Source organism: Vulpes lagopus, chromosome 1, assembly GCF_018345385.1.
Source record: "Vulpes lagopus strain Blue_001 chromosome 1, ASM1834538v1, whole genome shotgun sequence".
Lineage (NCBI taxonomy): Eukaryota > Metazoa > Chordata > Mammalia > Carnivora > Canidae > Vulpes > Vulpes lagopus.
Genome location: NC_054824.1, coordinates 148,636,018 through 148,656,453, shown reverse-complemented (window position 1 = coordinate 148,656,453; position 20,436 = coordinate 148,636,018). Strand labels below are relative to the sequence as shown.

The following is a 20,436-nucleotide window of genomic DNA, read 5'->3' as shown; positions in this document are numbered from 1 at the left end:
CCTGGGTCCCAACCTCCCCAGGTCCCCCTGTCCCCATCTACACCACGAAGCTGGCTGGGGGAGTGGTGTGAGGATCCGTGGACCCTGTTCCCCAAGGCCCTTTCTGGACCCGCGCCGTGATGTCTCCTAGCTCCCACCTTCTCCAGCTCTTCTCCCATTTGATTCGCTTCTGCCACCAGTGGCATCAGTTTGACATAGTCCTGGAACACAGCCAGCACGCTGGGGTCTGCCATTCCATCCCCGTGGCTCACAGCCCCTGGGAAGACGCAGAGAGCCCATGAGCATCGGCCACCTGTCCTGGGATACTGACCAGCCACAAGGAAATTCATATGCTTGCTCATTTGTTTAGCTGTCCATCAAATGTCTGCATTTTAAAATTACAAGCACGTAATTAAAACAAAATAAAAAACCAGGAGCACCTTGGTGGCTCAGTCGGTGAGCATCTGCCTTCATAGAACACGATCTCAGGGTGAGATCGAGCCCCAAGTGGGGCTCCCTGCTCAGCAAAGGTCTGCTGCTCCCTCCGTCCCTCTGCCTCCCTCTACTCCTCCCCCTACTCATGCTCATTCACTCTCTCTTTCTCTCTCTTTCACTCCATCTCTCAAATAAATAAATAAAATCTTTTTAAAAAATAAGGTGACAGGGTATGGAATCCAGAGGATAGATGGAGAAAAATGGGACATAAATATTATAAGGTTTCCCCACCAAAGGAAAACTAGACTAATCCCTGTGGCATTGAGCTGGAATTGGAGGTATCACTGTGAACTCATGGTTTTGTGGATATTGACAAAGTTATACATATGTGTGTGGCATATGTGCGTCTGTCTGTCCATAGAGATGTATCAATATATCAATACCGTGGTCTGCACACCTAGCTCCAGATCTTGACTTATAAATGCTGTTCTCGACCAAAAGGAGTCAGGATGCTTGAGAAATGCCCAACTGCAGAGCTGGGAGTGAGAGTCTGCAGATGAACCTGGAATGTGTTCTTATACCAAAAAGTAAGCTGGTATTCAAAGACCTATGGGGATGTGTCAGAAAGACATGAAAATCAGCTTGAAGGGGCTCCTTCTGGCCATATCTGGGACAGTTTGCAGGTCAAAGTCAACCCCGAAAGCAACAGATTCAAACCTACTGTGTAAAATTGGATTCTATGAGTTCATATTGACATAAATAAGTGAATAAACAAACAGGAGAGATTATTTCTTCCTTACGGTAGATTTTTTTCCCAAATAAATGTAGAGGAAATGGTAGAGCCAGAGATGCACCATTTGGCAAAATCCCCAGCATAATTAATCCAAGCAAAAATGAAAGGATGAAAAAACTAGTGGATGAAACTATGGCAAAGTGTAGGTAGGGTATCCACATATCAAAGACTCTCCTCATAAAGTATTTATTGATCAAAAGATGGAATTAGTAACTGTACAGGAGACAAATCTGACAGCCACCAAAAAGACAAAATAAAGAAAGTTGAACAAAACAACTGGCCTTTACACTTTAAGAATGCCAGGGTCATGAAAGGTTATGAAAGGCAAAGACTGGTGATCATTCCAGGTTTAAGGAGACCAAAGAGACATATGTGGTCCTTACTTGGATGTTGGGCTTGAATTTGTTTTTATTATAAAGGATGCTATTGATACTAACAATTAGTTAAATATGCATAAAATCCATACTGCAACTTATTCTCAAAAGATTCAGAAAAAAATATATTTAAAGTTGATATATACCCATACTTATATACACACACATATGCAGATATATAATAAAGCAAGTGTACTAAATGTTGAAACAGGAACTTAAGTGTGTATGAAAATCCTATGTACTGCTCTTGAAACTTTGCTGTGCATCTCAAGAAATTGCTTCAAAATTGAGAACTAGGGGGGCACTTGACGGGATGAGCACTGGGTGTTATTCTGTATGTTGGCAAATTGAACACCAATAAAAAATAAATTTATTATTAAAAAAAAAACACAAAATTGAGAACTGCACACAAAATGCTTCCCTGTCATAGCAAGAGGCTCCAGGGAACAAGGGTGGAGTGTGTCCAGACAGTGAAGACCAACTGACTGGCCACTGTGGGATTGGTGGCCACGACGCAGGGGGCCCCGTGTCTGAGAGAGCCACTCAGTGACTGTGGAGCACAGGGGAAGCTATCTCAAAAAACCTCCCAAACATGGAAATAAGGCAAAAGGGATGACTGTCCTTTAAATGTCCTAGCAGAGCCTTGTGTAGGGATTCTGATCCCCTGAGGGGTGTACCAGCATACACTCACTAAACTGTTGACTGGGGCCTGCACTCTGAGCTGTGAGATAGAATTTGTAGAAGATTGGCAAATTACAAGGACTTTTGTCCAGTAGAAGATTATCGCCCCGAAGGCCATTAATCAGCTTTGTCTAACTCAGAGCCTTATTGAGTCTAACTTGAGCCTTATTCTCTCATTAGTTATATAGTTGAATCTTGAACACCATGGGGGTTAGAGCTCCAAACACCCATAGAGTCAAAAATCCACTTAACTTTTGACTCCCCCCAAATTTACTCACTAACAGTCTATTGTTGTCCTGAAGACTCACCAGTAAACAGTTGATTAACACACATTTTGTCTGTTCTATGTACTATATACTGTGTTCTTACAATAAGGTACACTACAGAGAAGAAAGTCATAAGAGAAAATACATTTTCAGAGCTATGCTGCATTTATTTAACAAAAAATCCACATGTAAAAAACAAATCCACATGTAAGTGGATCAGAGCAGTTCAAACTCGTGTTGTTCAAGAGTCAACTGGATTACCACTCTCTTCACTACTGTTTATTAAAGTAACAGTTTAATGAATTTAATCTTTGACATGCCCTCATTCTGCATTTACATGGAAATCATGTTAACTTCCTAAACATTGCACTTTTAAAAGATTATTTCCTTAAGGGAAGTGGGAGAGCACACAGTGAAAGCAGTTGCTTTCGGATCAGCGGATCAGCGTGCAGAAGATGCCGGAAAGGCAGGGCCCTGGGCTGCTCACCAAGCTTGTCCATGCTCACTCCCTCCACAGCTGCTCTCTCCAGCTGGAAAAAGTCATAGTCAAACCTGTTCAAGTCTTCGCTGCCTCGCTCCGAAGGAAACCCAATGTAGAGGTAGGCGCTGCTGGATCCCAAGATAACGCGGTCCTAGGGAGGAGACGGGTGACTCAGGGGAAGGACGCTGTGGGGTCAGCCTGCCCCAGGGGAGGCCAAGGGATAAATCACAAGACCTCCATGAGTTCCCCGGACAGGGAAGAGACTTGTGAACAGGGAGGAAGAGGTTGGCATCTTGCTTTTGTGTGTGTGCTTTCATCTGTTTCCTCTGTATCCCACACTGAGCTCCGACTGCATGGGACACTGGGAACCCCAGTGGGGACCAAACAGACCTGGGCCCTCCCATCTAGGACTTTACAGACCAACGGTGTAATAGCCCGAGAGAGATGCTTGATGAAAGGGGGCACTTCTGCAGAAGGGAGGAGGGGGCCTGATTTGCACTGAGGACCAGAGTGGTCCTCTCCCAAGGTGCACTATTTAAGCTAAGACTTCAGGGGTGGGGAGTTTTAGCAACGCTGAGAAGTCTGCTGCCAGACAGAGCCTGGAATGTTCCCAACAATCAGGAGGTCAGTGCAACATTGATGCGGAGCAGTGAGGTTGGAAGCAGTGGAGAGAGGGGCAGCTCACACGGGTGTCCTAACAGGTTGGTCACTGAGAATTTCCAGAAGGGTGTGGTCTAATCCCAGCAGCTTGGCCAACAGGCTCCCTGTGGCTACGGTGTGGGAAATGGGTTGAAGAGGGGATTGGGCCACAGGGAGGCTGAGGGGGGCCCCTTTGGTGCTGGGGGCTCTGGCTGGGGTGTGGGGAGGAGATGGAGAGCCCGGTGTCTGCAAGGGGCTGTAGTTTTGTTTCTCATAAAGTGTTAGAGCTGGAAAGGGTCTTGGTGAAGTCCAGAGATGAAGTCCAGAGAAGTGAAGTGACCTGCCCAAGAACACATAGCATGTTACTATCAGGTCTCCCAGCCCCAGGCTGTGACCATGTCCATCATGACACCGTTCCAGAAGGAAACAGGGTGGTTAGCACCCAGCCCTGCCCAGCCCTCGCCACAGCGCAGATGTTGGGGGTACCTCTTGAGAACCCCCTCTCCCAGCTCTTGGGTAGGACTTAGGGAATTTCAGGCAGGAAATGCTACCAGATGCTGCAGCTTTGTCGTGGTCGTGATGGGCACCCCATTGACAACAACTTTGCATTTGCTGTGTGGAGTGACTGTCACTTTCCCGTCCAGATTTGTGAAGGAAGCATGTTTATCTGAAATTCTAAAAAGACAAGAGTTTGTCTAAGTAGCCAAGATAACAAACAGTTAGCGAACAGTTCCAGTGGTCCTTCAGAAACTCCCAGGCCAGCAGGAGCGAGTGGTGGGGAAACGGAAACAAAGCAAAGATGTTTCAGGAGGGATGCTGGGGCATGTGATTAACGATAACGTACATACCACAGAGAAGTTTAGATCCGTTACTAGGTCTTATAATACAAATCCAGACTTTATATGCTAAGGATCTGGGGATAGATGTCAGAGGTGTCAGAGTGGCTGCCCCCTGGACATTATCTGTGTGCCTGAATGACCAGCTTAACTGTTCTAGAATGTTCCTAGACTCCTTGGTTGTCATGGACTGTTCTGGGTGCTGAAACATGTGTCCATGCATATCCCTGTTTGCTTGGGGCTCAGGGATGCTGTGGGAAAGGTTTTAACCTCAACTCATCTGGAGTTCAGCCATGTACAGATCTGTGTAGGGTACCCACAGGGAGTGGTCTGGAAAGGGAGATGAGAGGGATCCCCAGGATGAGTCAGGAGAAGGGAGCTGGAAGCTGGTGGGGCAGGGTCAACACAGGCCTCCTCCTCTCCTCTCCCTGCACGTTGGCTCAGGAGGGCTGAGGTATGTCAGGGGGACGGGTCAGTCAGGCCTCTGTAAGAGCCAACTGGGCCTCCTGGCTGGGAATCCGTGGGCAGCCAGGAAACTCTGGAATGGGAAGGAGCAGTAGGGAGGCCATAGATGTACAGGACAGTCAGGGCTCATGGGGACCACCATAGGGCACCTCGGGGCCTCCCCTTGCAGAGGGTATCACTTCAGAGGCTGGGCTTCCTCTTGGTCCAGCTGGTGAGAGCTCTGAGCACAGAGATCTGAGGATGCCATTGCTTTGGTGGTTAAGACCCCAAAAGACACGGGCCACTTGTGGCTGGCTCCCTTTTCACTCCCTGGCCTCGTCTGCTTCGTCCCCTTGTACAGAATTATCAAACAGCGTCTAGCACATGGCCTTCCCCTCTGGCCCCACATGAGACCAAGGAGACAAGGTGATTGTGGAGGAGGGTCTGCGGTGAGAGCCTACAAGGCCTTATAGGGGCCTCCTCCCACCCAGCACTGACGTGGGGCTCTGGGGACAGGCTGGGACTCTTTGGTTCTGGGTCATCCAGCAGGGTCTGTGGCCTGACCGGGCAGTGACCAGACAAATGTGGAGCTTCGCAGACCAGGCCTGTGTGAGCTGAGGTCATGGCTCTCGCACGTGGGACACAAATGGCGTACGCACACTTACCCCAAACCTAGAAGAGGGATGGCATTTGAAGCAGCCCGACCAGCGTCACAGGAGCCTTGAAAAGAATGAAGATGATTTATTTTCAAAATTGTCAGAATTTGACCTTGACAAGGGAACGTGTCTCATGTTCAGGCCATGCCATTTCGTCTTGAGGATGATGGGGTGCAGGGATTTTGCCACCTGGATTTTTTAGTCACAAGTGCTTGGACATCACCCTGCCTTAGGGGTGATTATTTTACTCCCCCCCCCCTTTTTTGTGGGATTCTTGGCTTTTTTCAAATTCTACCTGATCAGTGGGAATCCTGGAGGGAGAAACTGTTGAGCCAGGGCCTTGGGAGATGCGTGGAAGCCTGGCCCAGACAAGGTCCTAGTCTGTGAAGCTGTTTCTGTCCTGTCACTGATACCCTGGACACAGCCCAGAGCACCCTCCGGCCCTCCCGGGGGCTGCCCAACTCCCAGGCCCCACCTCCATCCCGCATGAGCCTTCTCCCATTGGGGGCCTGTGTAGCACTCGGATGCAGAAAGTCAGCTGTTGCTACAATATTGAGGCCATTTTCCAAAATTTGAATAGATTAAAAAATGTGGTCTATACATATAATGGAATATGATTCGGACTTAAAAAGGAAGGGAGGAGATCTGTATAACCTGCTACATCAGTGAACCTTGAGGGCATTATGCCGGGTGAATCATGCTAGTCACAGAAGGACAGATACCGCATGATTCCAATTATACAGAGTATCTAGAATAGTTGGTGGTTGCCAGGGGCTGGCGTAGGGGCATGTGGAGTTGTTGCTGAATGTGGACAGTTTCGGTTTGGGAGGGGACAGGTTCTGGAGTTGGATCGAGGTGATAATTCTAATGCCCCTGAACTACATACTGAAAAATCATCAGCATGCTGACCTCTACGTTACATATATTTACCACGAAAAGAGAGATTCAAAAGAGAAATGTGCTTCTGAAAGCAAGACACAGGAGCAGGTGCCGAGTGAGTCAAGATGGGTGAGTACCAGCCTGAATGAAGTACTTGAGGACTCCCGTGAGCTGCGGGTCCTCGTTGACGTTGAGAAGGTGTGGGAAGGTCTCCATCATCTGCCGCTCCTGGAGGAGACACGGAGAGGTCCCAGGGCCCGTGGGTTCAGGACAGCAGTGTTCCTGTCCTGTCCACTTCGTGCCAAAGCCCTTTGTCTATGCATCCTGTCAAATCGCCCAGAGAGGCGAACCTGGATGCGGAAGGCTGGGTAGGGCAGGGGCTCTGCAGAGGTGAGAGCCTTGGCAGGTCGGCCGTTGGGGCCTGAGTTCACTGGGCTAGGAATGCTGCCCAGCATAGCTGGTTTCCCTGACTCTGCTCCCCCTTGCTGGCTGCCCTGTCTCATCCCCTTCTACCCTGAGTTCTACCCCACTATTTTCTGCAGACCTCCATATCCCCAGTCATCCTGATGCCCCAGGGAGGTGCCTAATCTGGCTCGTCCTGCCTTGGGCCTCCACTAAACCTGCTACCCTACATCTCATGCTTCCCACCTCCTGCTGGTGAGCTCACCGGTAATCAGGCACAGAGGACAAAATGTGGCATGTAGTACTCCCTCCTGGTCACCTGACTGTGTCTCCTCCCTGAGTACAGTATTGATTAGTATTGGGCTTATAGAGGATTCGCAGTCAATTAGAACTAGACTACACTGAGCATGCACATGGAAAGCCTTTAAATCTTGAAATTCCGCTAAAGGGTAAGGAGGGTAAGAATCTTTTCCGTTGTTACTGTCTACACTTCTAGAATCTTTGGGCCCTAACTCGACCTAGCCTCCTGGTGCTGCAGACCTGACCCCACTGCACTCCCCCAGCCTGAGGCTCACCTCCATTCCAGGCTTCATAAGCCTTTCAGGAGCCAGACTGGACCTCTGCCACTGCTCCCAAAGTGATCTGAGTCTGGCCCATGACTTGAAGTTTGTGCAGAACCTGTGGCTTCAGGGGGTCAGGTCATGGCGGGAGTGGGCTGTGGATGGGGGCCAAGAGGGTATCTCCCTAACCCACCTACAAAATTCACATCGATCCTATTCACACAATCCAATCCTGGCAGCAAATGCCAAGGAGATACCATGGTTCAGGGGCACACCACACGATCCCCAGAAGACAGTCCTCAAATTCTCCCCAAACTGTAATTATCAACAGCCTTGGATCTACCTTCAGCCTTACTCATCAACCCTCTTGGCTTCCTTCCTTCTCGTCCCTGTCAACAGCAGTGATGGGAGTCATTTGTCACATATCACAAGCCACATCTCACATACTACACACATTCACTGGAAAAAGCAATCCAGGCAGCCATGTGTGTCTGGGAACGGGGTGAGGCTCCCTCCAGGTGTCGGCCTCTGCAGGTGGAGGCAGTGAAGCTCACCTGGGCAATGGCCAGGTACTGCTGCTGCCACTCCTCCCGAGCCTGCTCCAGCTGGTGTGCCCAGGTCACCTGGCCAGTCTGCTGTCCGAGGCTCTGATCTGCCAGGAGGCAGGCCGGCAGCTCTGAAAGGGGGGAGGTACTTAAGCGACGGGTCTGCAGTATCAAGGGTGAGGAGCAGAATAACTATAATAAGACTTGACTCCTTCCTCAGCCCAAACTGGGGACTGAGCAGAGTGGGAAATTGTGCTGTGCTTACGTGTGAAGAAGAAATCCCTTGGCCATTTCTACAAAGAGTGCTATCATCTTAGTTCATAGGGTCCTAGAGCAAGAAGGCCTTGTATTGGAAGATGCAGGAAGCTCAATATTCTATTTTTCATTCATGTAAGCATGTGATTGGGGGGAGGCATGTCCTCCCCCATAGACCATTGTTACAGGGAATTCCTGTAAGGCCAGGGCACTCAGGAAGAATCAGACTCAGGTGGCTTCCTGCATACTTTGTGTCTGTGCTTATGAACAGTGGGCATTTGATGCTATGTTCAGGTCATTATCTGGCACGTCCAGTTCATGATGACGCAAAGATTTGGGACTAAGCAGAATCAGGTGTGTAGCAGCCATAGGCACTGCCTCTAATGTAGGAAGCACTTTGCTGGGAAGTCTCTGTGTGTCGGGACGTGGGAATCTGGACATATGCCAGGTGGAGCACCACCCGCCCTGCTCCCAGGCAGCCCGGTGTGCGCGTGCATGCATGTGCACAGAAGTGCTGGGGTCAGAAACGGCTGTCACTGCCTTCGAGCTGCTCCGGAGCAAGGGAGCCCTGCTGGCGGGGTTGGGTGCCAGGGTGCATGGTGGCTGGAGCTCATACTCCCTTAACAAGCTTTAAACACCAAGGGTTTGGACCATCTGACATTGCTGTTTTCATTGCTAAACACTTTCACCAATTTTATTTCCCCAGTTTTATAATTTGCCTTTTTTGGGGGGGGATCCATCCCATTTTAAGTGATTAATAAGCATAGTTATATATGCCTCCATGCTGCCCCCGGAAATCTGAGACCTTAATTCAAAGCACAGTGGGACACCTTGAGCTCTACTGCTGGCCCTGTGGGTTAATGGGCCTGGTGATGCTCACCAGGTGACGTTACCATGCAGGTAGGGGTGGGCCACTAAGGCTTCTGGAGATGCAAACATCATTGAACTGCATGAGGCCATCAGTAGAACAAATGTCAGATAGCCACCATGCAATTCCGGGAAGATCCTCAAGAGTAGTCTTGGCAGAAACAATGGCTTCGGGATAAAAATGGTAATAAAAATGAGACTAAAGTGATCTTCTAGAAAGAGCAGGGCCATTATTACAACAGCATGTGAATCTGCATTTGCCTCCAAAATAAAGTGTTTTTCCCAAGGCCAGGGCCCAAATGTTCCCAGAGGCTGCCCTGGGCTTGACTAAGACTCCAGTGACTTTAAGCAGGTGTTTTCCCCTCAAGCCCCAGGCTGAGCATGCAGTTGATCCCTCCCTCCATCCCACTGCTGGCCTGGTCCAGGCACTGACTCCAGACTCAGTTTACCTGCCATTCTGGAATTTCCGCATGCAAGCAGCACTTTGTTGTTCTCCGCCTCTGCCTCTCTCATCAGCATTGAGGTGTTGACCACAGCTTTGTTCTGGATCTTTTTAGCCCTTCCATGTTCAAAGAGGAACACATGATCAGGCCCTGGACCCCTTGCAGAGCACTGGCCAGAAACCGGCAGAGTGGGAGCCTTTCAGCTGGGGTGATTTCAGGCTCCACTATGTCGGGTTCCAGCGAACTATTAAGGCCAAAAGGGACTTAAGGGGCATCCATGGCTCAGATAAACATGAGCAGCTCCTCTGGACTCACAGCCCCACACTGATGTGTCCTGGGCCCTGAACGCATGGTCCTAACCCAGCCCTGGAGGTGCTCCTTGCTGCTCTGCATGTGCCTCGAGTGAGCGGGGTCTTGACGGTTAACTCTTGCACTGCCTCTAGTACCCCGCAGGAGATGTGGGACACCCCCAAATATTGCATGGGACGAACTCATGTTCACACACATTACTGACTTGCTCTGCCTCTGAAATCAGAGTTTAACAGGGAACCCTGTGTTGTTGTTTACTATCTCTGACCACCTTCCTCCTTTCCCTGAGGAAGAGAGGGTTTCCAAGCCTTGCTCCCACGTCATACAGCCTATGGCAGATTTGGGATCAGAGCCCAGGACTCTGTGTGCTCCTTCATGTGCATCACGTAGTCTCTCACATGAAATCTCCTGGCCACAGATTTGTATCTGATAAGCAGAGAGATAAAATTGACCTAAAGATCTGATCTTGTGGTCCAGATGCTGGCAGACATCTGCTGGTGTAACACATCTTGAGGCTGTACAGTGTAGGAAGACGCTAGTATGTGTCCCTGAAATGCAAGAGCTCCCTCCCTGAGACGGGGCCAGAGGGAAGTAGTCACTACTTAGTGGCACAGAAACAGCTGTGGATTTGAGCATCCACCATGTGTCAGGCAGTTTGTGCTGATCTCCTGTGTTCTTCACCTTAACTCTGATGAGAAGTCGCCTCTCTCGATATGGGACGTGGCCAAGGGTTGGGGAGGGAGAGTGTCTTGCCCAAGTTTACATGGCTGGTAGGGCCAGGTCCTGACTGACATACAAGCCCATAGGCTGACGAGTGACACATTACAGCAGGCGAAAGAGTTTCATTTCACTTGCCAGCTCCAGCTCCCTGGAACGCGGGCCTGAGAATTCCAAGCTCCCATCTGAACCCGACAGGTGGGTCTCTGTGGTGGATTCTCAGTGTCTGCTGTGTGAAAGGGAAGGAGGAGTGATGGTGGCGTGTGGCTTCTGCCCTGCTTAGAGGTTCCCTTGCCCTGGACCCTCATCTTTTTCAAAAGGGTCAGGAGAAGCAGGATCCAGATGCCTGCCTCCTGCCAGGACTAAGTGTGTGGACTTGCTTCCCTGGCCCCATTGGATAGAAGGAACCTGGTGAGGATGGACCCTCCCTGAGAAGAGAGATACCAGTGACTGTCAAGCCTACTCTGAAGAGTATAATCTGTCTGCGTGGAGGCCTGGAGAAGTGAGAATGAGCTCAGGGAAAGCCGCACCTGCAGAGCTGGAGGGTGGGTGCCAGCCCGGGAGTCACCTCGCACATACTCACCTTCTCCTATTATTAGCATAAAAGTCCCTTGCCTGCTACTACACAATACCCGTGGGCCGTGTGACAAAGGGAGAGATATGTGAAAGGCCATGCTATTTGGAAACACAGGGAGACTGAGGCCAATCACATCAGGATTGGGATCAATTCTCCTCCATTGATCTGAGTCCATGGTGCCTCTCCCATGCAGAGCTGGAGTGACCGAGTGATAGGCCAGAGGGCCCCACGTCCCCAGAAATCATTCTGTTCAGCCTTCTCCTGGACCTCTTCCCCAACCACCAACCCACTGGGTACAAGAGTCCTGGAAGAAGTTGACTTGTTTACAACTGAGAGCCACTAGGGATAGTAAATATTCATAACCGTACCTTTCAGCATATCTTAACGTGGACAACGTTTCTTCATAGCAGATGTCAGCAGGACTTATGGCTGCTATCTGTAAAGAAAAACATTCCTTTTAGGTTGTGTGATTTTATAGGGGTTTGTTGTTGTAGATATTATACAGCTGACGTTCATAGAGTATCTTGTGATTTACAGTATCGTTCAAGCTTTTCAACTCTGAAAACACATACAACACACATTTATAGCCTATACTCATCCCCTCCTCCCCATACACACACACACACACACACACACACACACACACACACACCCTGAGGCTCAAAGAAAAATCACATGCTTGAGGTCACCCACAGGACCATGGGAAGACCTGAGCCTGGAACCAACCCTGACAGGGTTAATTGTTCCGGAATTCAAATGAGAAAGCGAGCTGAGGTGCACTAGAGGGAACACAGCTGCCCTAGTGGCAGTGCGTAATCTATGGAACTGGAGATCACAATCCAGAGCACGAGGGCCCGGGGAATAACCCTTCCCCTTGGTTTAGCCCTGTGGCTTTTAAGGCTCGTTCGTTTTTGTCCTTTGACAGTAACATTTTCAAGGGAATACTGTTAGCATCTTGTCTTTAGAAATAAAGCACAGGAGGTGTTAGGATAATTGTACTGGAAATGGGATTGGAGCCACAGAGCCACATCTAGTGCTTGGATGTTGGCTTTTCAGATTCTCTTCTGAGTCACCCCCAACCTCTTCCCAACTACATCTTTTTCTGTCAAAGTGTTGTAGTGCCCGAGTTAGGACCTTATCCTGCAGACCTGGAAGTCCGGCCCTCTTCAGGCATTTGCACAGACCTGCTCAGACCCGTTACTTGACTTTGTAGTCTAACATTCTGAGCATCTTATGGGCACTTTTTTCCCCAGGTTCTTGGGGGATGTCCCACTGAGACCCACAGGCCCTGACAGACAACCAGAAAAATTTGAAAATATTTGTAAAGGCTTAGGCAAGATTCAGTGATAGAAAGTAAGGACATCTTATGCTGTGAATTTGGGAGACAGTACATAGGACAAGCCCTGAAGTGAGCATTTCTCTCCCAATGGGGACAGCAGATTGGAGGCAGGACGAGTTTACCTGGTTTTGTTCCTTCTCACACCTGCAGCTGAAGAGCCGAGAATTTTAACACATTCTACATTGGACCCACTTGGCAAACATTCAATAGTAAGTCTCAAGTCTTTGCTAAGATGACACAGTTCATCTCCTCTGTAATTAAACACCTGCCTCATGTCTCACACATAGTCAAACTGGTTTCTAGTCTTGCCGTGAAATGACCACTGATTTAGAATAGTACAACATTATCAGTGTTATTTGAAAAGGTGTATGTTTTTTTCTGATAATAATAGTAACATATGTTCCTTGTTGAGAACCTAAAAACTGCAGAAAAGAATAAATTAAAAATTAAAATGAGCAATATTTGAACATCGTAGGAGAAAGAGTTCCAGGAGTCACGAGACATGTAGGAATGTGCTGCTAAATGTAAAATGCGGCACTGTAGTACACCAAGCATAACAATAATAACAATGACAACAGCAGCAACAGCGGAATCAGTCTCACATGTTGTAAGAAAGTCACTTTACCAAAGTAGTTCTGCTGTTGCCGCCCAGAGCTGGCTGCAGCAGTTTGGTCAGAACAGAATCTCTGTAGGGAATGTGCAAGACTTTCTTCCCCATGGCTGCATCAGCTAGAGCACTGAATGAAAAAGAAAATACAAAACAAGAGATTAAAAAAATATATGTTGAGAAGAAATTTGCCTCCCTGGGAATAAGCCAGAAACACCCCCATCCCCTCTTTGGCCCCATAAACCTAACTCATGGCTCTAAAGAATATTCACCAATTGAGACACCTTCTGTACAAAGATGCCAAAGCAAGACAACTAACCACATGAGCCACTGGCTCAGTCTCTGAACTCAGCCCTGGAAAGAGACCATGACAGATAGAGGGAAGCTGATCTGAAGAAGGAACACACTAAACTTTGTGAGGAGACCCAAAGAGCCTGCAGGCTACTGTAAATCTGTGTATTAGAGGAGTTTCTGGAAAGAAGAGGGTGGCCAGCTAGCAGCGTAAAGGCCAGAATGGGGAGTGGTTTTAAGTCCTCTTCTTGCTTTTCTCTCACGCTGCCTTCAGAAGAGCACATAAACTTAGGACCCTGTATGACAACACACCAGAGAAAGCATAAATAACTGTGTCAGTCCCCACCCCACTCCAGCCACTGCAAAGACAGTGGTGTTGTCATTGATGAGAGACTGATGAAAGTGGGGAGGAGGAGGGAAGCAATCCCATCTGTGGGAAATTATAATTACGAACAGTGACAAGAAATCTATAAAGTTATTTTAGCAGATTTGTAAAAGAAACAAAATGATCTTCTAGAAAGAAATACAGTAATTGAAATGAAAAATACAATGGACAGGTTTTTTTTTTAAGATTTATTTATTTATGATAGACAGAGAGAGAGAGAGAGAGAGAGAGAGAGAGAGAGAGGCAGAGACACAGGAGGAGGGAGAAGCAGGCTCCATGCCGGGAGCCCGACGTGGGACTCTATCCCAGGACTCCAGGATCGACTCGATCCCAGGACTCCAGGATCGCGCCCTGGGCCAAAGGCAGGCGCTAAACCACTGAGCCACCCAGGGATCCCCACAATGGACAGGTTTAACAGCAAGTTAGACACTTATAATTGGATTAGTGAGTGATCCCTGGGTGGCTCAGCAGTTTGGTACCTGCCTTTGGCTCATGGCATGATCCTGGAGTCCTGGGATCGAGTCCCGCATCAGGCTCCCTGCATGGAGCCTGCTTCTCCCTCTGTTGTCTCTTCCTCTCTCTCAAATAAATAAAATCTTAAAAAAAAAAAAAAAAAAACCAACCCTGGAATTAGTGAACTAGATGGTTCAAAAGAGATCAACCAGATTGCAGCCTGGAGACACAGAGATGGGAAGCAAGCAAGGAAGGTTGAGTCACAGAGGATAGTGTGAGAAGATTTAAATGGTCTAGTTGAAATTCCAGAAAAGAAGAGGGAAAATGGGCACAGACAGTATATGAGATGTAATGGGTGAGAATTTCCCAATACTGATAAAAATCTTTAATCTATATATATAGAGCTATGGAGGACAGGGAATTCCAAGCAGAATTAATAAATTCACACTCAAATGCTACATAATGAAACTGGAGAACATCAAAACAAAAGAGTTTAGGGATGCCTGGGTGGCTCAGGAGTTGAGTGCCTACCTTCAGTTCAGGGAGTGATCCCAGAGTTCTGGGATTGAGTCCCACATCAGGCTCCCTACAGGGAGCCTGCTTCTCCCTCTACCTATGTCTCTGCCTCTCTGTGTCTCTCATGAATAAATAAAGTTTAAAAACAAAAGAGCTTAAAAGCAGCTGGAGGAGGGCAAGATAAACTATCTTCAAGAAAATAGCAATTAAACCACCAGGAGAAAGCAGGAGACTGTAACCTTAATGAGCTGAAGAAAATACTGCACATCTATAACTTTAAACCCAGCCAAACTGCCTTCTGAGAATGAGGTGAAACAAAAAAATTTCAACCCAAAAACAGAAATTGCCATCAGCAGGTGATCACTGAAGGAAATTCTACAGAATCTACTTCCACCAAGAAGAGACCGATTTTAGCAACTCTGAGGTTTAAGAAGGAGCAAATAAATTAAAAAATGAAAACTGTGTAAAATAGAAATAATAATAATGTCTTTTAGGATTAGAGAAGAATAGAATTAACATACACATCAACAATCACAAATATAGGATGGAAATCCTTGTATTATTCAGGAAGAGGATAAAGCCTTTATTACTAACTAGACTTTGACCAGTTGAACAGATTAAAAAGCTAAATAATAAAATATATTGGATTTTGGTCTATGACAGAGGTAGCATAGAAAATCCGCTGGGGAAAGGAGGCACTATTCAACAAGTCTAACTGGAAAAAGTGGTAATCTGTAAGGAAAAAAAATAAGGAAAATGATGCCTACCTCATACTACACACCGAAGTCAACTCCGGATGGATAGGAAATGAAGCAAAATGTAGGGAGACAGCTTTTTTTTTTTTTTTTTGTATATATTTTTTAATTGGAGTTCTGTATGCCAACATATAGCGTAACACCCAGTGCTCATCCTGTCAAGTGCCCCCGTCAGTGAGGAGACAGCTTTTGGATTCTACTTTTCTTAAACAAGCCATAAAAAATGCAAAACAAAAATCATTATCATGATTTCTGCTCATCAGTAAACACCTTAAAGTGAAAAAACAAGCTACCTTTTGGGAGAAGATATTACTACATACCTGAGAAAGAATAATAAAAAATATGTAAAGGACACCTAAAAATCAATATATACAAAAGTGTTCATAGTAACACTATTCATAATAGTCAAAACCTGGATGCAAATGAAATGTCCATCAATAGGAGAATGGAGGGGCAGCCTGGTTGGCTCAGCGGTTTAGCACCACCTTCCCCCCAGGGTGTGATCCTGGGGACTCGGGATCAAGTCCCACATCGGGGTCTGTGCATGGGGCCTGCTTCTCCCTCTGCTTGTGTCTCTGCCTCTCTCTCTGTGTCTCTCATAAATAAATAAATAAATAAATAAATAAATAAATAAATAAATAAATGGATAAATGAATTGTGGTAAATTCCTACAATGGAATCTTATACAGCAATGAGAAAGAACTAATACACTACATAAGAAACACGGTTTAGTCTCACAGACACAGTCCTTAGTGAATGAAGCCAAATGCAAAAGATAGTGACCTCTTTATAAATGGCCACATTTAGATTAAAATCAATATAGTTAGGCAAAATCAATTATTAGTGGCAAAGATCAATTTCTTTTGATGGGAATAAAAGCTAGGAGGAGGGTACGAGGAAGCTTTCTGGATTTTGGAAATGTTTTGTTATCTTGAACTGGGTAGTAATTACATAGATATATGCATATAAAAATTCACTGAGCTGAACATTTAAGATTTGTGTACTTCACGTAATTTATATTTTGATCACTTAAAAAAGAACAAGATCCAAAAGACAGTATAATATTTACCCTTTTTGTACATTTTCAAAAATGAATGCCACTAACTAATAATATTCACAAGTGATAAGCAAGGGTGAGAGAAGAAAGGAAGTGAGGGACAGAAAGGCGATAAGCAAAATTCAAGATGGCGGTTGCCTCCAAGGGAAGCATAGCAGAGAAATACCAACTGTTTCTTGGGTTGGGTGGTGACTTTACTAGTGCTTTTAGTTTTATTAAAAACTAGTAAGTTTAAAACATATAGGAGGACCAGGCATGAACCAATGATGACAGTGGGTCTTGAACCAAGGGTTTATGATCAATCTGATTTTGTATTTCTGAAATTATTTTTATGGTGGAAATAAATACCCATGCACCAATTATTTACCTGATAACAATTCCTAAATTGGTTAAACTTAAGTTAACTCGTGATCCTTCCCTCAGTCTATCTCCTTCAGATCCTGAAGATTTTTGTCTTTCACTTCCTGCTAAATCCACCAAATTAATACTGGATTGCTTGGTGAGGTCTCTGTCTAGGAAAACCTGTAGAAAAGTGCCATAAATCATGTTATTAGAGTGGTGGTAGGCTACCTATAAAGTTAATCCAGTTCACACTTTAAAATATTTTTTCTAATTGTACTTTACATTCAAAAATATATAATAAAACTTACAAATTAAAAGGCTACCTTGGGGGTGCCTGGGTGGCTCAGTCAGTTAGGTATCTGACGCTTCTTCTTTTTTTAAAATATAGTATTTATTTATTTGACAGAGAGAGAGCACAAGTAGGCAGAGTGGCAGGCAGAGGGAGAGGCAGCAGGCTCCCTGCTGAGCACAGAGCCCGATGTGGGGCTCAATCCCAGGACCCTAGGACCAGGACCCTGAGATCACAACCTGAGCCAAAGGCAGGCACTTAACTGACTGAACCACCCAGATGCCCCAAGTGTCCAACTCTTGATTTTGGTTCAAGTCATGATCTCAGGATCGTGAGATCAAGTCCCTTGTCAGACTATGTGCTGGGCATGGAGCCAGCTTAGGATTCTCTCTCTCTACTTCTGTACTGCCTCCCTCCCCCTGTTCACTCTCTTCTCTCTCCCTCTCTCTGTATATACATAAAAAAAGGCCATCTTCTTTACAACGACATTTCACAATAATACATCGCCAGGCCCAAATGTCTTAGTTGCTCCTTCTCAATTTTGCAAAGCTATTTCCAGTGGTATATTAGATACCAATTAATTCTCTAGTATTTCTGTGATCAAACATTTTAAATAGAAAATACTGGGAAATCTGCAAAATAAGTAACTGTTCAGGACAGTGTGGTCATGCAGGGAAGGGAAAAGAATGTGGATTTTAGAATGTGACAGACCCACTCACTGGTTACATAACCATAATTCTTTGTAGAATTTCAACTATTTCGGTTGGAAAACAGGGATCATAGCATATTATTGGAGTGTTAGGAGGGTAACAGATAAGAGAAGTCATGGTTCCAACCATGGCTGGCATACAGTAACAGGTGTTAATATTATTACTGATAGCAGGAAGCAGAGTGTGACACTAGATCTCTACACACATTTTTCCAGTGGATTTCTTCCCTTGCCTCTAAAACATTAAGTTATAAAAATAGCAAGGCAAACCATATACAAGTTTTATGAGTGTTACTAACATTGTAAAATCATCTGAGTAGTACTTAAAGTTAATAAAGTTCCTTATTTTTTTACTTAAATTATTTATTTATTTATTTATTTATTTATTTATTTATTTATGGGAGAGCGCATGTGCATATACAAGCAGGGTTGAGGGGGCAGAGAGAGTGAAGAAGCAAAGGTAGGGTAAGAGGGAGAGAGAGAGAGAGAGAGAGAGAGAGAGAGAGAGAATCTTAAGCAGACTATCCACGAGTGTGGAGCTGCACATGGGGCTCAATCTCATGACCCTGAAATCATGACCTGAGCTGAAACCAACAATCAGGTGCTTAACTAACTGGGCCACCTGGGTGCCCCTATATTTGTACTTTTAATCAAAGGGCAGTTGACATAAAACATTACATTAGTTTCAGGTGTGGAACACAGTGATTTGGCAATTATATAATTTACAAAATGCTCACCATGATGAGTGGAATTATCATCTGTCACCATACAATGTCATTACCAATATTACTGACTGTATTCCCTATGCTGTACTTTCATCCCTGTGACTTATTTTGTTAACTAGAGGTTTGTACCTCTTAATTGCCTTCACCTGTTTCACCCATCTTTCCAAACTCTCCCTACTGGCAACCACCAGTTCTCTGTATCTGAGTCTGTTTCTATTTGTGTGAGTTTGTTCTTTGTCTTATGTTTTAAGATTCCACATACAAGTGAAGTCATGTGGTATTTTTCTTTCTCTGATTTATTTCACTTAGCATAATACCCTCTCGGCTCTTCCATATTGTACTGAAAGGCAATATTTCATTCTTTTTTAAAGCTAAGTAATATTTCATTGGGTATATATACAATATGGTATTATTGGACACTTAGATTGTTCTTTTTTCTTCTTTCTTTCTTTCTTTTTTAGATTTTATTTATTTATGAGAAAGAGAGAGGTAGGGGGGCTGAGACAGAAAGAGAAGCTGGCTCCTCACAGAGCAGGGAGCCTGATGTGGGACTTGATCCCAGGACCCTGGGATCACAGCTTGAGCCAAAGGCAGATGTTAAATGGACTGAGCTACTCAGGTGCCCCATTTAGGTTGTTTCTATATATTGGCTATGGTAAATAAATAGAGGTGCATGTATCTTTTTGATTTAGTGTTATCATTTTCTATCTATCATTTGGGTAAGTAATTCAGCAGTGGAATTACTGGATCATCATGGTATTTCTATTTTTAACTTTTTGAAGAGCCTCCACACTGTTTTCCATGGTGGCTGCACCAATTTTCATTCCCACCAACGGTGCACAAGGATTTCCTTTTCTCTACATCCTAGCCAACACTCGTTATTTCTTGTGTTTGGATTTTAGCCACTCTGACAGGTGAGAGGTGGTATCTTATGATTTTGATTTGCATTTCCCTGATGATGAGTGATGTTGGGCATCTTTTCATGTGTCTGTATGTCTTCTTTGGGACAATGTCCATTCAGATTCTCTGTCCAATTTTTAAGTCAAATTGTTTTTTATTTTGTTTTTTGATGTTCATAAATTCTTTTCTTTTCTTTTTTTTGATGTTCATAAATTCTTTATGTATCTTGGATACTAACCCCTTATTGGATATGTCATTTGCAAATATCTTCTCCCATTCCGTAGGCTGCCTTTCCATTTTGTGGATGGGTTCCTTTGCTGTGCAAAAGCTTTTTATTTTGATGTAGTCCCAACTGTTTATTTTTGGTTTTGTTTCCCTTGTCTGAGGAGATAGATCCAGAAAAATATTGCTAAGACTGTTATCTGAGTATTTACTGTCTATGTTTTCTTTTTTTAAAACATAGATTCGGTTATCACTTTTAGATCTTTAATCAATTTTGCATTTATTGTTGTGTATGGTGTTAAAAAGTGTTCTGGTTTCATTATTTTGCACATAGCTGGCCAGCTTTCCCAACACCATTTATTGAAGAGACTGTCTTTTCTCCCATTGTATATTATTTCCTTTGTTGTAGATTAATTGACCATAAAAGCATGGGTTTACTTCTGGGATCTCTATTCTGTTCCATTCATCTACATGTCTGTTTCTGTGCCAGTATCATACTTGTTTACTATAGCTTTGTAGTATAGTTTGAAATCTGGGATTACAATTCCTCCAGTTTTATTTCTCTTTCTCAAGGTTGCCTTGGCTATTTGGAGTCTTTTGTGGTTCCATACAAATTCTAGGATTATTTGTTTTACAAAAAAATACTATTGATATTTTGATGGGGGTTGCATTGAATCTGTGGCTCACCTTGGGTACTATAGACATTTT

At 45.2% G+C, this 20,436-nt stretch overlaps 1 protein-coding gene across 1 annotated transcript in view; it reads right to left on the bottom strand.

Annotated features, from left to right (window-relative positions):
- Positions 1–20,436, bottom strand: part of LOC121487625 (kinesin-like protein KIF28P) — a 56,970-nt gene that overhangs the window by 11,857 nt on the left and 24,677 nt on the right. Inside the window, exons 6-15 of the mRNA XM_041749527.1 lie at positions 16,909–17,063; positions 13,103–13,214; positions 11,507–11,574; positions 9,542–9,651; positions 7,980–8,101; positions 6,601–6,691; positions 5,594–5,648; positions 4,200–4,323; positions 3,016–3,160; positions 138–256 (exon numbers count right to left, since the gene is read on the bottom strand). Coding sequence (XP_041605461.1) covers positions 138–256; positions 3,016–3,160; positions 4,200–4,323; positions 5,594–5,648; positions 6,601–6,691; positions 7,980–8,101; positions 9,542–9,651; positions 11,507–11,574; positions 13,103–13,214; positions 16,909–17,063 — 1,101 coding nt within the window. The remainder of the gene's footprint in view (positions 1–137; positions 257–3,015; positions 3,161–4,199; positions 4,324–5,593; positions 5,649–6,600; positions 6,692–7,979; positions 8,102–9,541; positions 9,652–11,506; positions 11,575–13,102; positions 13,215–16,908; positions 17,064–20,436) is intronic.